The 14,632-nt window shown below is 44.1% G+C and overlaps 1 protein-coding gene across 4 annotated transcripts in view; it reads left to right on the top strand.

The window, feature by feature from the left end:
* SLIT3 (slit guidance ligand 3) overlaps nucleotides 1-14,632 on the top strand; it is a 528,889-nt gene that overhangs the window by 490,756 nt on the left and 23,501 nt on the right. For all 4 annotated transcript variants that reach the window (XM_054841901.1, XM_054841902.1, XM_054841900.1 and 1 more), the window contains 3 exons: nucleotides 1,732-1,869; nucleotides 9,086-9,326; nucleotides 11,686-11,816. In XM_054841901.1, coding sequence (XP_054697876.1) covers nucleotides 1,732-1,869; nucleotides 9,086-9,326; nucleotides 11,686-11,816 — 510 coding nt within the window. The remainder of the gene's footprint in view (nucleotides 1-1,731; nucleotides 1,870-9,085; nucleotides 9,327-11,685; nucleotides 11,817-14,632) is intronic.

Raw genomic sequence — 14,632 nt, 5'->3', positions numbered from 1 at the left:
TCCCTGAGCCACCAAGGTGTAAAAAAGCAATTCAGGTGTGCAGAGCTGGAACACCAACCATCCTGTGGCTTGCAGAGGGTCACGGCGGGGACCTCTCCGATGGGGAGCACGGAGAAAGAAAGTATATGCATCTACGTAACGTTATCCATCCTACAGCCTGCAGGTTAATAGGCTTTGCCCTATTTCCTCCCTTTTTAGCCAGTCACAAGCCATGCTTTGAAATGGAGGTTGAAGGTCACATTCGTCTCAGTGCTTGAGCTAGGTGGTTGCTGAAGTCCTGATGCTGGGGCAGCCCTTCTCTGGTCATTAGCACACACAGGACCTGCTGTTGCGCTCTGGCAAGTTTCTCCCAACTCACTTGCCCTGATGAGCTGGGGAGCAGCCAGGAGCCAAAACATGCTGTCTCTCGGAACCAAATTCAGCACAATGACTGCTGCCTGGAAAGTGGAAATATCTTTCCTCATCAGCTCCCATGTGTCCAGTTCCTCTGAAGAGGGTTTCCACAAGGAGCTTCCTCCTGCACGTACCCCACCAGGCTGCTGGCAGGTAGGAGGAGGAGGCGGCAAGCAGAATAGGTTGGTGGAGCAGCAGTTTCTCTCCTGATGCCGCCTCCATCAACTTTATGATGTCTCTCCTCATCCAGCTCTTGGTGGCAAGCACGCTGCATCCAAACAAGGGGCTCTAGCAAGAGCGCAGACCTCTTTTTTTATTGCTGAAGTTAACTGTAGCTCTTCCCTTGTTTTGGTTTAAGTGATCCGCCTTTTGTTTTCCAGATGTGCAGTAACATCCAGCTGGGAAGAGTAAAACGTGTTTTATGGACTAAAGCGTGTTCATGACTAAGCATTGTCTACGCTATAGATTCAAAAAGAAGCTGTTCAGAAATCCCAAAAGATCTGTTCCAAGTCAGAGACTTTGGGATGCATTTTCTATTGTCAGGTTATAAACTTCTGCAAGGCTTATAACAGAAATGCTGACGCAGCCTTCGTACAAGAAACTTGACAATTGTATAAAACAAAATAAAATGCCAATGTCTGCAGGTTTGGGTGCATCCCATCGTGTGGCTCCTATGAGTGGTGTTACCCCGTAGCAGGAGGTACATGCTTCGTCCCAGTGTCACCACGGGAAGGGACAGGCTTCAAAGACAACTTTCCATAGTTTGCAGCAACATTTGCTGTGCCTTGCAAATGAATGACAAACAGGTGGTGATCTCAAAACTGATGGTCTTTTCCTTTAAATTGGCTGAGTTTTATGACTTGCTTGCAGATTGCTTCCATTTGGAAGGTAGAACCTTACTGTGCTCTGTGTAGCTGCACAGGGCCAACCTCAGACACTCAGCAGTGTGCAGACATTGGCAAAATCATACTCCGAGACACCAGAGCAACTGCCCTTGCAGAATATTGCCCTTTGAGTCTGTAAGGTTAGGGGACGTGTTGTCATCTTTAACGTAATTTTGAGACCACTATATGATCACCCTTCTCCACAGACCTGACTGAGGAAAAGCAGTAGTGTGGTATTGCTTTGCTCGGCTTGGATTTAAGCAGATTGCAGAACCTCAGCTGCAGACAGGCAGGAGGGACTTGAGCATTTCTGATGGCAGGAATTGTGCTTGATGTTTCCAAGAATAATTGCTAACACCTTTCCATCTCAAATCAGATTGGTGCTAGGCTGCCTGTGTGCGCTATTGTTGTGAATGTTGAAACAAGCTATTAACAGCGATCTCTTGTATTTCAGATGCGAGTGCTTGCCGGGTTACAGTGGAAAACACTGTGAAATAGATGATGATGACTGCGTGGGCCATAAGTGTCGCCATGGAGCTGTCTGCGTAGATGCAGTCAATGGCTACACCTGCGTCTGTCCTCAGGGTTTCAGGTACGTGAGACTCAGCTCCTCCCCTGGACTGTCTTCTGTACATAGTGTCAGGGCGCTTTCTTTAATTGCTTTCATCCTCAGAGCTGAGCAGCCTCTAGGTATGGTATCGATCTGTCATTCCTACGTGAATGAATGGCTCAGTGCTTCAAATGTTGTAGCTGAAGTAGGTTTTAACGAATTAACTGAATACAAGGGATTGATGATTCTTGCTTTGAAAACAGCAATTTGCCTTTTGTGTAGTGCTGCGTTAGTTTGCCTGCCTGCCTGCCCAGCCTTTCCTGGTAAAACACTGGGTAATACCTTCACATAAATTATATGGGGAAAAACTCTGCATACATGAGAGAGAGTGAAGGATAATAAAATTACATATATGAACCCTCGGACCTGGCTGCACGAAACCATGAGTCTGAAGGTTCTGTGCCAGTATCTCTGTGCCTGTTGGTGGATGGGCTCAGTACAATTTGGGCTGTAAATTTCCAGTCTCTGATTCTGACAGCTGCCAATATATCTGACTCCTGGAAATCTCTCTGTCTGTCAAAGATAAGTGTGCTGCTCCAAATGGATTCACTAATCATTGCCTGAGGCTGGATACTGGCTTCCTTCCAGCTAAACCTTTTCTGTGTTTGAAATACACACGAGACAAAGAAGGAGTACCTGAAAAGATCAGTCTTGACAAAGCAGAAATTGCATGATCACTTATAAATCATTTTCTCTGCTTTGTATCTGCAACTGTTTTCATTCTTCTTGCTTTCATCCTTGCTGGTTTTTGGGATTTTTTCCCTCTCAACACACATTTTTATTGCAAAGCAGACAGACTTCCCTGAATAGGCATTGATTTATAACATAATGTCAGCCCATGGTTTCACAGAATCAGACTTGTTATTTACAGGATATCAGATATCCTCTGAATTTCAAATTCATACCCTTTTCTCTGTGTTTCGTTCTCTGCTTCAATCCCTTTGATGGCCTTAGGGATCTTGCAGATTGGTGACTGGCAAGGATAACAAGTGGCTGTCCCACAGTGGAATTGTAAATGCTCGGTGTTATCTAATTGTTAGAGTTGAGAAATGGGATTGCAAAGCCGTATCTGGAGTCAAGGGTAACTCGAGCCTGTCATCAGATGGTAGTGACCGGGAGACTTCTGCTGCAGGTCCTCTGATTTGTAAGGCATGCCAGTAGCCAGTACTAGGCAGTGATGACTGAGAGGTACTTTCTTCCCGGGAGTGCAGGGTCACAGTGTTTGGCAGAGATGTTTTGAGCTGTGACACAGTTGAGCGGAGCAGCAGGGCTAGGTGGAAGGCTGGCCTGGGTCCCTTCCTGTGTACCAAGCTGCTCCACTGGCAATTGGGGCAGTGCCCTGGGTTGGCTGATCTCACACCAGGGACTTCAAGAGCAGAACCTGGAACAGCCCAGCCTGCTCCCTCGCTCAAATGAGGGGGTTTTATTCCACCACAAGTCCTCCAAGAACAGGAAACATCTTTCTACACAAAGTTCCAAAACTCTGCTACTAGCTTAGACAGCACTTCATAGCCCAAGGTAGACTTGGGTGAGCAAAGTAATCCTGCTGCCTGTCAATAGCAGCAGAGCCAGGATTAACATGGTTTCCTGCCTGCTTGCGGGGGTTTTTTTTGTTTTGTTTTTATGGGGGGGTTTTGGGGGGTTTTTTTTGGTTTTTTGTGGGGTTTTTGTTTGGTTGGTTGGTTTTTTGTTTTTTACTACTCCATGGCACCTCCCTAAATCTCCTGTGCAAGATGCAAGGGAGCAAGGGTCTTTTAGGAGAAACCTAAAACCTAGTCTAGGGCAACCTAGTCTAGTGGAGGGTGTCCCTGCTGGTGACAGGGGGGTTGGAACTAGATCATCTTTGAGGTCCCTTCCAACCCAAACCATTCTATGATTCTATGAAAAACAGGGCACTAACAGGCTCTGTCTGCCAAGGCAGAGAGCAAGCTGAAGCCCCTTGTGTTCCCCATGCAGAATAGTCCCTGATCTTGTTTGAGTTCAGGATTAAAATTCTGCTAACAAAATATGATCTGCTTATTATTCTTTCCATGACTCCAGCCTTCTGTAGTTTAAAGGCCTGCTGCTCTGAAGGGGGTTCTGGTTGATTTTTTTCTCCCCTCTTAAGATTGCAATTGCAAAGATGGTGATTGATGGAGTTCAGGTTTCTGATGTTCGGGGCTATAGACTCAACTGTTCACGAAGCGTGCCTCAGGCACTGGGCTGTGCGGCAAGGAGATAACTTTGCAAGTATTTGAAGGCTGCAAGTGTTGATGAAAAGGAGAGAACACAAGGGGTAGGCTGACAGGTAACTAGGAGACCTAAAATGATGATTAATAAAGTTTTTTGGCTAAGTATCAGGAATTATTTCTCAGCAGTGAGTTTGCTGAGTGACCACCCGGTTATCAGGAGCTTACGCTGTTGTAATAAATGCATAGACCTGCAACAATTTTATGGTTGTCACCATGCTGTACGTCAAAGCCACTTGGAGTCACACGTTAATAAGAATGTTAAAACTTACATCCTCGTACAGTTGAACAATGGCACTCCAGTAATTCTTAACAGTGTAGGGCCTCATATGCACAATGACGCCCCCCTGATGGCAGCCCCAAAAAGCGATAGTACCAACATGCACACACCTGTTTTCCCATCTTAGCATTTCCTATTCGCTGTTCATGTGTAGTTGTCCTCCACGCAGCACCTTTCCTTATCACTCAGCAACCTTTTGCAATTGTATAATCCACTTTCTTCCTGAAAAGTTTTCAGTGTTTTCTTCCCAAAATAACATTCATTTACCCCCTGTAGATGAAAACATTTCTGAGGATTTGTGAATCCCATCGGAGAAAACCTAACTTATCAAACCTTCCCTCTAGCAATCAGCCTCGCAGTAGTGTTGTCCTGATAAATGTTGCTCTAGCGGGGAAGCACACATTAAGGCTGCTGAACTTGATAGAAAGCGCTGTTCCTCCATTGTGTGGATGCTTCAGAGTTCCCCACTGGGATAGTTTGCTGCAAGAAACTCAGCAGTGATTATTTAAATAAATGAGATTGAACCAGGCAGAATGGACTTGGCCAAGCTATGCAAGTCAGGCTGTGCTCCACATTCCGCTGCTGGGGAAATAAATAGTACTAATTATTTCTAAAAATATATTTTTAAGAATATTTTAAAATACAGAAGAAAAGGCCTTCCCAGACACTGTTGCTAATGTCTCTCCTCGATGCCAGTAGCAGGGCAGCTGCACTTGTAAAGCCGCCCACTGAAGGGGTTTCCTGGCAAGGGAGGGTTGCACTGGAGCTGTACTGGGAGCTCAGGGAATCTTTCCAAGCAGCACCAAGCACAGACACACTGGCTTCCTGCAACATTTGCTTTCTGTTAGTCGAGGCTGTTGTGGGTCACATGGATTTTTTTATTACTATTATTTTTAACTTCCATGAAATTAGAATTATTTACACTGACTTTCCTTCTGCTTTCTAGTTGTTGCTCACAGACAAAACAAAATGGTTGGCATTAGGTAGAACAAAGCTAATGTGCTGGGTCAGCAGTGCTCCTTTCTGCTAGTCACCTCTGGAAAACAAATTGTACCTGACATCAGGCCAGGGGTGACAGCCATCTGTGGGGTCGATCCTAGTTTGATCCCATTGCTGGCTCTCCTGACATGTTTGCTAGCCAGCCACAAAGCCCTGCACTGGAGAGAGAGATGAGACACTTAACGAAACCAGGCTTTGAATAGGAAAGTGTTCCAGTCGGGCAGTCCACTTTGGTGCCTGGCTAGCAATGGGGACGTGGCGCTGATGTGTCCTCAGCTCATCAGCTCTGGCTGGATCTGACTGCTGTGCCGGTAGGCAGCTACTGCAGTAACTACCTTAAATTGGCAAGAATTGCTTTCTGTGTATCTGTCTTCCCATGAGGTTGTTGCTATTTTTTAAAATTCCTTTGTTTTTTTGGAAAGGGGAATCCAAACCATCTCTTGCTGAGTGGTGCTGTGCCCCCCAAGGTACTGCGTGAGGAACAGGGTGGCCTCTGGGGCTCTGCCAAGAAGCTGCAGCAAAGGGTCTCACTCAGGAAGGGAAAGTTCTCTTAGTCTATAATTAATTCATAGTTCAGGTGTATTCACAAAGAAATGTTCCCAAGAACAAATTTACATTGAGAAACATAACAGACTGAGCAAAGATAACCGTTTCCCATGCACAGTTATTCCGCCACACCATGCTGCCTGCCGTGCTCCCATTTCCGCTGCTGCCCACAGCAGGCTGGACACTGTACCAACCCGGTACGTCTCCTCCGAATAGTCCTCGAGCAAAGAAAATGGGGTCTATTGATTGCCAACAGTATTGCCTGCCAGATTACGCTTTTGAGATACGTGTGTCTAAAGGACTAGATTGGCTTGTCCCTATGTAAGATTATGCTATTCTGGGAGAGGATATTAACCACTTGGCTGACGTGAAGTGCTTTGCTCCCCCTTTCTCTCCAAACCCTTTGCTGATAGTACTAACGGCCTATGGCTCTGCCCACTCACAGCACTAAGTGTCACCCGGGCAGTGAGGGGGATAAGGGGTCCCTGTTAACCACAGCGCTGGATGGGCGCGGGGAGGCTGGCTGTGAAACATCACTCCATCCTTGTGGTGGATAAAGGAAGTTTAGGGCAATGCAAGGAGAAAAGTGTTGAAATGCAATTTATCCTGAAAAGTTCTGACTCAGAAGGGAACATCCGCATGTTTATGTACACGAGCACAGCCAACCCCAAGTGACGCCAGGGCCGGAGCAGGACAGTCCCTGCAGGGCGTGCACACGGGCAGCGGCGAGAGGCTGGCGCAGCACTGGGCTTTAGGCCTTGGAAATCCCCAGCCATGTTTTTCCCCCTCCTCATGCTTATTCCTGTGTAATGGGTTTTTGTTTGCCATACCCACATCACCAGGTACAAAGCCAACATACAGATTTGGGCAAAGTTAGGCAGCTGGTTAGGGTGTTCCATGCTGTATAACAGCTGTGGGGAAAGGAGAGCTTTTCCAGCCTTCTCCCAGGTGCAAATCCTGAACGTTTGTGTCTTTCAAGGCATTCTTCAAGTTTGCCTTTTGTAAAAGTAGTAGTGTAAAACCCTGTGTCTCTTCTCTCAGACGTGATAGAAAAGCAGAGGAACTCCATTGCTTTTGATGTGGTTCAGGATTTAGCCCGTCCGTATTTTGTTGTGTATTTCTCTCTCGTGTTTCCCAGAGGCAGACCGGAGGGTGGTGCGTGTTGGGAGAACAGGGGCAGGGAGAGGGTTGGGCTCTCATTCCACACAGTGCTAAAGATAGAGCCGTGGTACTCTGTGTAAAGTTTCACATGAGAAAATGCAAAAAGGAAAGCAGTCATCTCCATTTCCTTCTGTTACAGAGGCAGCAGGTTCTGGTCTCTGTGGCTAAGCAAGATTGGTCTGGAGTATGTTGTGGCTGCTTTATTTGCTGTTCTTGCACGTCTTGTATCAGTACTATTTACTGTAGGGTAGCGGCTTGGGTTTCTGTTCTGATTGTATCTAGGAACGTTGCCTAGAAATTCACTGAGTTTCCAAGTCTCACCTGCTTTACTGGAGAGGAGTGAGGGTTTTGGCATTTTTTTTTGCTTTGTTTTTACAAGAGTGCTATTATTCCATAAAGTGCTCCCTGAATGGCAGGAAATTCCTAGTGGGACAAGTGGGATTTCACCGTTCCAGGACTGGGCTGATGGGTTATTCACTGCATGAATGGCTCTGCCACAATCCTCTCCTGGCAAGCCCTCTGCCCCCGTGCTGACAAGCGCTGCGTAACACAGAGAGATGGTGCGGGAGCCTGAGCCCACAGCCCTCGCTGCAGCTATCCCCACGGTCCTCCCCGCAGCACAGCCTGACGCACGCTCCCTACTCACCAGCTACCAATTTTTCATCATTTTACTGTCTACACATTTTCAAGCAGTCACAGAACTCGACGTGAAGAATTTATGTTCTCTCATCAGTCCAAAAAGGGTTTGTTGGGTTTGGACAGTGGTTGCGATGAGAAATTTGGGGCATGGGTGCAGGGGCATGCCGTGCGCAGCCAGAGAGCCTGGCCCGCTCCCTCTGCAGTACCCGCTGATTGTGTACAATGGGTGTACACACCATGGGTGTACCGGGCAGAGATTTTTCATTTACTTTTTGCAGTTTAGTCTGACACACGACATCACTGAAAGATGACTGCAGCTTTTTGCACTTTCTCCCTTTTCCCTGCTCCTTCTATGCTGGTGTCAATATTTCGGTGTAGCTGAGTCATTCTGACAAATAACCTGTGAAGCGTGCAGCCGTGCCAGATCCAGGAAGGCAGCCTGGGGACTGAGCCATCGCTGCCCCTGGGAGATGTGGCCCAAGCCTCAGAGATTAGAGGTTCCAACATGTGGGTTTTGCTCAGCCTCTCGTATAGTTCAGACAAAACCACCGCGCTTTCCTCCAGATCTGACTATGATTCGAGTTCGCAAGTCCTCAGATCTGGCATTTGGTTTTCAGTTACCTCTGACTCTGGGAGATCTTCCTTTCCTTTGCATTCTTCTGATCCAGGACATTGCCAACCACAAACTCAGCTAAAATAAAACTGGTGATCCTGATGCTGTTAGAAACAACCAATTCATGGCAGCTGCCCATCAAATAGCATGGGATCAGTGTGTTCCTTCTGAGACTTTTTAGCAGTTGCCCATCTGTCGATGACACACTTGCCGATATACAGTAAATCAAGTGAGGAGGCTGTAAGAAACACTAAAAGCAGAGGATTTTCCCCTTGCTTACCACCAGCAGAGGCAGACTCAAGTCACAAAGCCTAGGATGGGGATTTTTGGCTGAGGAGTGGTGCGTGTTTCTGGATGGCTGGGAAAGCAGGTGAGGAAATTTCATGTTTTGAGCTTAAATGGCTCCCAGTTTTTGCTGGGAACGTCTGCACGGCACAGTGTGAGATGAAAGCTATTTTAGACAGACTGCTGTACCTTGCAGAGCTAAATAACCACAGCAAAGTGCAGCACAAATTGCTTTCAGTATTTGAACTGGCTCGTTCAGACTGATTGTGGGAATTTCTGTGCAGCACTTCTCTGGACAGCTTTCACACAGTGAAGTAGGCACATGGTAGCTGAATCTCAGAGTCACTATACCACAGTAATAGTATAACATCAGCATCTGAAAGTGTTTCCTTCCTTAAAAAAATGGCATTAATTGAGGCTGCTTCTTGTTTCTTTTACCTTCTACAGCGGACTTTTCTGTGAAACTCCTCCGCCGATGGTTCTGCTCCAGACGAGCCCATGTGATAACTACGAGTGCCAGAACGGGGCCCAGTGCATTGTCGCGCACAGTGAGCCCGTCTGTCGCTGCCTCGCTGGCTTTGCTGGGCAGAAGTGCGAGAAGCTCATCACAGTCAACTTTGTTGGGAAGGATTCCTATGTGGAGCTGCCATCAGCCAAAATTCGCCCTCAAGCAAACATCTCCCTCCAGGTACGTCACGCAGAACATCAGTTGCCAGCCCAGTACTCTTCTAAGCAATAATGCATATACACGTATATATTTTTATATTCTGAAGGAACACACTCTAGTGGCCAAGATGCTGACAAAGGCAGAGACAACTTGTGAGCCAGTTGTCTGCTCTAAAATTACTGAAACATTAAGAAGCAACTAAGGCACCGCTGTACCTTTGTGGACACACATCCTGCCTCCAGAATCTCACCACTCTCTTATTCCCAGACTGGCAATGTCACTAGAGGTGATTCAGCAAACCTCCCTGTCTTCTTACTGATTTCCAGCATTGTGTTTCATCCTGTAGAAATTAATGCTTAATATTAGGAGACTTATTAAAAGAGGCTGCTCTAAATGGCCTTGCCACACAATATTTTGCTTACTCTCTTACTGTGAACATTCAGTAGATAAAAGGCCTGGGATTTTGTTACAGTCCTGTTGTTACACTTAAATTTGGTTTGAGGTCTAAGGCTGCCATCTTTGTGGTTGTGGATACTTAGTCCAATATGACATTTAAGTGATTTGGTAGTTATTTGCATTCACAATCTAGTAGGCATTAAATCGATCTTTTTTTTTCCCTTAATATCCCGAAGGAAATGAGGGAATAATTTCTAGCTTTAGACTTTTTCTAATAAAGAGCTGTGTGGAGCACATATATGACGTGACACACCTCTTTCTTAGGCCACTGATTGTTAATCAGTGTTAATATTTCTATGGTAGATTCATCCTACAAGTGAAGCATAACATTTCAAAAGATGTGAGAGGAAAAAATCATCCCTCTATGTTTATTTTATTGCGTTTATTTTCTCAGTTTGAAGAGATTGTATTCCACAGTTGGAAATATTTAAAATTCTAGACTTACTTGATAGAGTTTGGTTGTAATTAAAACACAAATGTCAAGACATGGGGAAAAAGGACCAAATTTCCACATTTAAAATAGATTTTTAAAGGGTGGTTCCTGCAAAGTTTATTCTAATGAGAAAATTCTGTAATATTTCTTTATCTTTTCCTTAATGGCTTGAGTATACAGTTCATATGAAAATGAAGCTGATTCACGTATATTTGAAACTCCAGTTTTTCTTCAAAATTCCCATTTATTTAATATCACAAAAGAGATTCCAAAATATGGGCACTCTAAAATATAGGCACTCTAGAACATGGCTCCCAAAGGCTCCAAGTACTTTAGGTCGACTTGAAAGCTGAAAATCTGGACATTGTCTTCTTAAATGTACAAAACACATTACATCAGCCATAGCCTGCAAAATAAAACTGATTATTATAAAAAGCACATGCAGATGACTTTCTCTTTGCTTCTTGTTTCCCAGGCTGAGTATTATTCTTGCATCCAGTAATTAATCACTAGTGAATTAAAATTAGAATACAACATTGATTATTAAGAACAGATAGAGGAAATCTTATTAAAAAGTGTTCAAGAAAAAAAATCTTTTCAGGGCGAAAGGATGACAGTATTTAAAAATATATATATATATAAAAATGCAGACAGATTTTTAAATGTACTGTTTAGTTTTGGCATGTAACAGCCATTATAAAAAATAAGAAATCCAAGAAATATGTACTGTTGAAATAGCAGGCAGGTTGTATCCAAAAATCGCATTTTGTCTCTTCTTCTTTTTTTTTTTCCCCCCCCTTTTGTACTACAGGGACATTTGAGAGCTGCAGACTGGGAAAGTGGAGTTCATGTCTTTTCAGTGTTCAAGATTTTTTTTTTCCTTGATGTACATCAAAGCTAGAGGGACGAGGGCTACTCTATTCTTCCTGACTCTTTAAATGTCCCATTTGAACTCAGCATGACTTACTAATAACTTGGATAGAGTGAATAATTCATGGTTATGCTAGATGTGGGGACAGGTCCTTCTTTCCTTCTTTGTGTTCATAAAAAAATCTATGAACAGATCAGCACCTGCTGAAATTTGTTTGCTTATAATTGTGACACACTCCTTCTACTGCCAGAGTTGATTTTCTAAACCTTCACTTTGAGCTGGAGTAGCAGCTGAGAAATAAATTCATGTGTCGCCAAAAATACAGCAACAGTCTATTGACAGGGATCAAATAAATTGCACTTTTCACTTCCTGAAAACTAGTTCTCATTTGAAACAAGGAGCCATCCCTTAGTGGGAGGCTGACCTGCTTGTGTATGACCCTCTCAATGTCACCAGGACCTTTTTGTGTCTCGTGGCTCTTGCTCTCATTGTTGTTCATATATATGATTTATTAAATCATATTTGAATTGCATATATGATTTTGGTTTGATTTTTAATATAAGGTTATTTCTTTTTTAATCATTCTCAAGCATCCTTACCTGGTTATTAATGTTTCACAGGTAGCAACGGACAAGGACAATGGCATCTTATTATACAAAGGAGACAACGATCCTTTGGCTCTGGAGTTGTACCAAGGACACGTGAGGCTCATCTATGACACCCTGAATTCGCCACCTACCACAGTATACAGGTAAATAGCTAAGCCTTACCAAGACAGTTGATTTCCAAGGAAGACGGAGAGGTAGGTTTTTTCTAAGAAATGTGCATGGGAGAAGAATCTTTTATTTTACTTCACTGTATCTCTCTCATGTATGTAATTAGATAGGAAAATCAGACTAAAGACTTAGCTAGAGGTTGCATGGTCAAAAATTGGCATTTATTTGCAATACCAGTGATACTGTGTCCTATTGTGATGGCAGAAAAATGTTGTGTTTTCTCATCTGCTGTAAAGATTTAGTTTCTGCTGAATGTTGTCCTTGAAATAGTTCCAAGTAATCAGTTTCTCTGATGCTGATATTTAGTATTAATTTAGTGTACCAAGACAGAACAGTGACTGTGCAACTGCAGGATCAGACTGTGTCAAATAGGGGCAGAAGGGCTGAATTCCTCTACAAGGTGAATCTCTTTGGAAGAACTCTTACCTATATCAGTAGTAACGACACAAACCATGAAAAAGCACAAATTACAATGGTAAACTGTAGGTCAATTTGACCCTCAGACACTTGACTTTTGGGGATACCAAACCCACAGTTTTTATTCATTAGTCACAAGAAAGAAAAGCAAATGTAAAAGTGAAACCCATGCACAGAGGTGTTTCTCTAGGAATGAGAGATGTGCTGCTCACGTCTCCCACTGTTCCTCTAGCAGCCCTCTCCCCACGTAACGCCCTTCTGATTATTTTTAAGGCCTGTTGCTCCAGTTTGTTCTGTGTAAACATGCTGTTGTGACCACACGGGGCCCATTCAGGTTCAGTGCAGCTTCATGGCATCGTGTTTTCGTGCAGAAGAGCTGGATTTCCCAGCCCCCCTCGCTCTTTAAGAAAGAGCATCCTGTTAGAGCAAGTTGAAGGACGCCACGAAGTATCACGAGCCAGGATGGGCCTTGTACTTTTTCTGGCAAGTCTTCTTGGCAGTTGGTAAAACTTGAGTCTTTCAGGAGTATGGTAGCTGTGCAGAGCTTTCTTTAAGGGGAAATGAGAAAATTCTTTCTGTATAAAAGCAAATTGGATAATACCAATGCAGGGATGTCACCAGGAGGAGCAATGACTTGTCCACTGTGGGAATGAAGACAGTAGTTTGTTCGTGATTTTCACCAGCTGGAAAGGTGTGAAAAATTTCTCTGTGTGTGGCTCCTAATCTTAATTGATTTCATGTTAGAGCGAAGCTGAAGTTGTTAAACAGTTTTACGCCACTAATTAGAACATAGGGAAAAGCTTGTTATGTGCGGGCAGCACAAGGGGTGACGGATCGGTGTGGATGCTTGCTCTCCGTTGTCAAGGGCAGAGCGGTGTGGTGACAAGAGCTGTTGCCACCATCACAACACTTTATGGATCTGCTGCCTTCTGGCAAAGTTGCCAGAGATGGCAAGCGGCAGTGTCCTCATTATTCCTGCGCCCTTCATATTGATCAAGGAGGAGGTCTCCATTCAGACTGACACCTCATTAGCATAGGATTAATGGCCTGTTCACTACATTTTGTACTGTGTGATCTGTTGAGATGGGAAAGAAGCTGCTTAATACGATGCCCTTTCTGAAATGTCACTCTAATCTTTTATTAGTTTAAGGAGTGGAGCAAAATGGGATTAGCATGGAGCTTGATGGGAAAAGATTAGGTTGATTGAGAAAAACTGCAGCTAAAGAATGTCAAAAAGGGCCTCTAAATAGATTAAAAGACTTGTTTTCCTTAAGGGCTGAGGAAGGGGGAGGAAACCTGCTTCTCTGCTTACAATCATAGGATTTAAGGGCAGAAGGTGTGAGTGGATCTGGTTTGACCTGCCTGTATATTCTGTTTGACTTTTTGCTTAGGCGTAAACTCTGTGTGGCTAAGATATAACTTCCAGCTTGACACCAAGTTTGGAAAATGCCAAATAATGGAAATTCCCCCATTTCCTTTGGTAGCTTGGACAATGGACAATCATTTCTATTATTCAGGCATTGGCCATAATGTCTAAGTTGTGTCACTAATACCTTCTGGATGTTTTAGAGGCTTTCTCCAGGGAAATGAAAGTCCTTTGATCATTGGCACTGCCCCCCATGAATTTATCTGTATGTTTAATTGTGTTATCTCCTCACTTGCATTTTGATGAAATGAATAGCTGATTCAGTGTGATGCATTTTACCTAAACCTTAAGAATTTGGGGAACTCTTTTCTGCAACTTCTACAATTTTTCATTAAAAATAAGGTTACTAGGAGAACCTGAAACATTCAAATTTTAGCCTCACCGTTGGTAAAAGAGTTTGCCTTCTCTATTGCCTAGTCCTTGCTGTCTTGTTTAGAAGCCTCATTTAAATCTCATTCTCAGCAAAAGTGGACTGTTTGCCTTTGAGAAGCTCTCTTGAAAGACTATTAGATTAATTTTCATGGGCAATATCAGGCATTGCTATCCTCCAAAGGGATCCACTTCTTGGAAGAGATGAGCAGTGCTTTGGCTTTTGTTTCTCCTCAGAAGTGTCTGCCAAAAGAGGAGGAGGCCTTAAAATGCTGCCTGGTGGGAACCGTGCCAGCTACAGCTGCAGGAAATCTATAACTGACCTGGTCCTGTGCTGTAACTGAGATGTTTTGCTGGCTATTTCAGGTACTCCCATGACGGGATGTGGGAAGTCATTGGCAAGTCATATTATCTGTAATTCTTCATCAGTCTCCATGATAAGATTTATTAACAGTACTTCAGAGCACTAAAATTAGCACAGTACTTGGCTACTACTACAGGTAGTACCCTGTAGGGATAAGATAAAGCCTGTCATCAGGCAGGTTTGGAAGCCAGCAGTGAGTAAGACCTACTTGGTGG

The sequence above is a fragment of the Grus americana genome, chromosome 14 (assembly GCF_028858705.1).
Source record: "Grus americana isolate bGruAme1 chromosome 14, bGruAme1.mat, whole genome shotgun sequence".
NCBI classification, from domain to species: domain Eukaryota; kingdom Metazoa; phylum Chordata; class Aves; order Gruiformes; family Gruidae; genus Grus; species Grus americana.
Note: the sequence above shows the minus strand (reverse complement) of the source record. Positions and strands in the feature narration are given on the sequence as shown.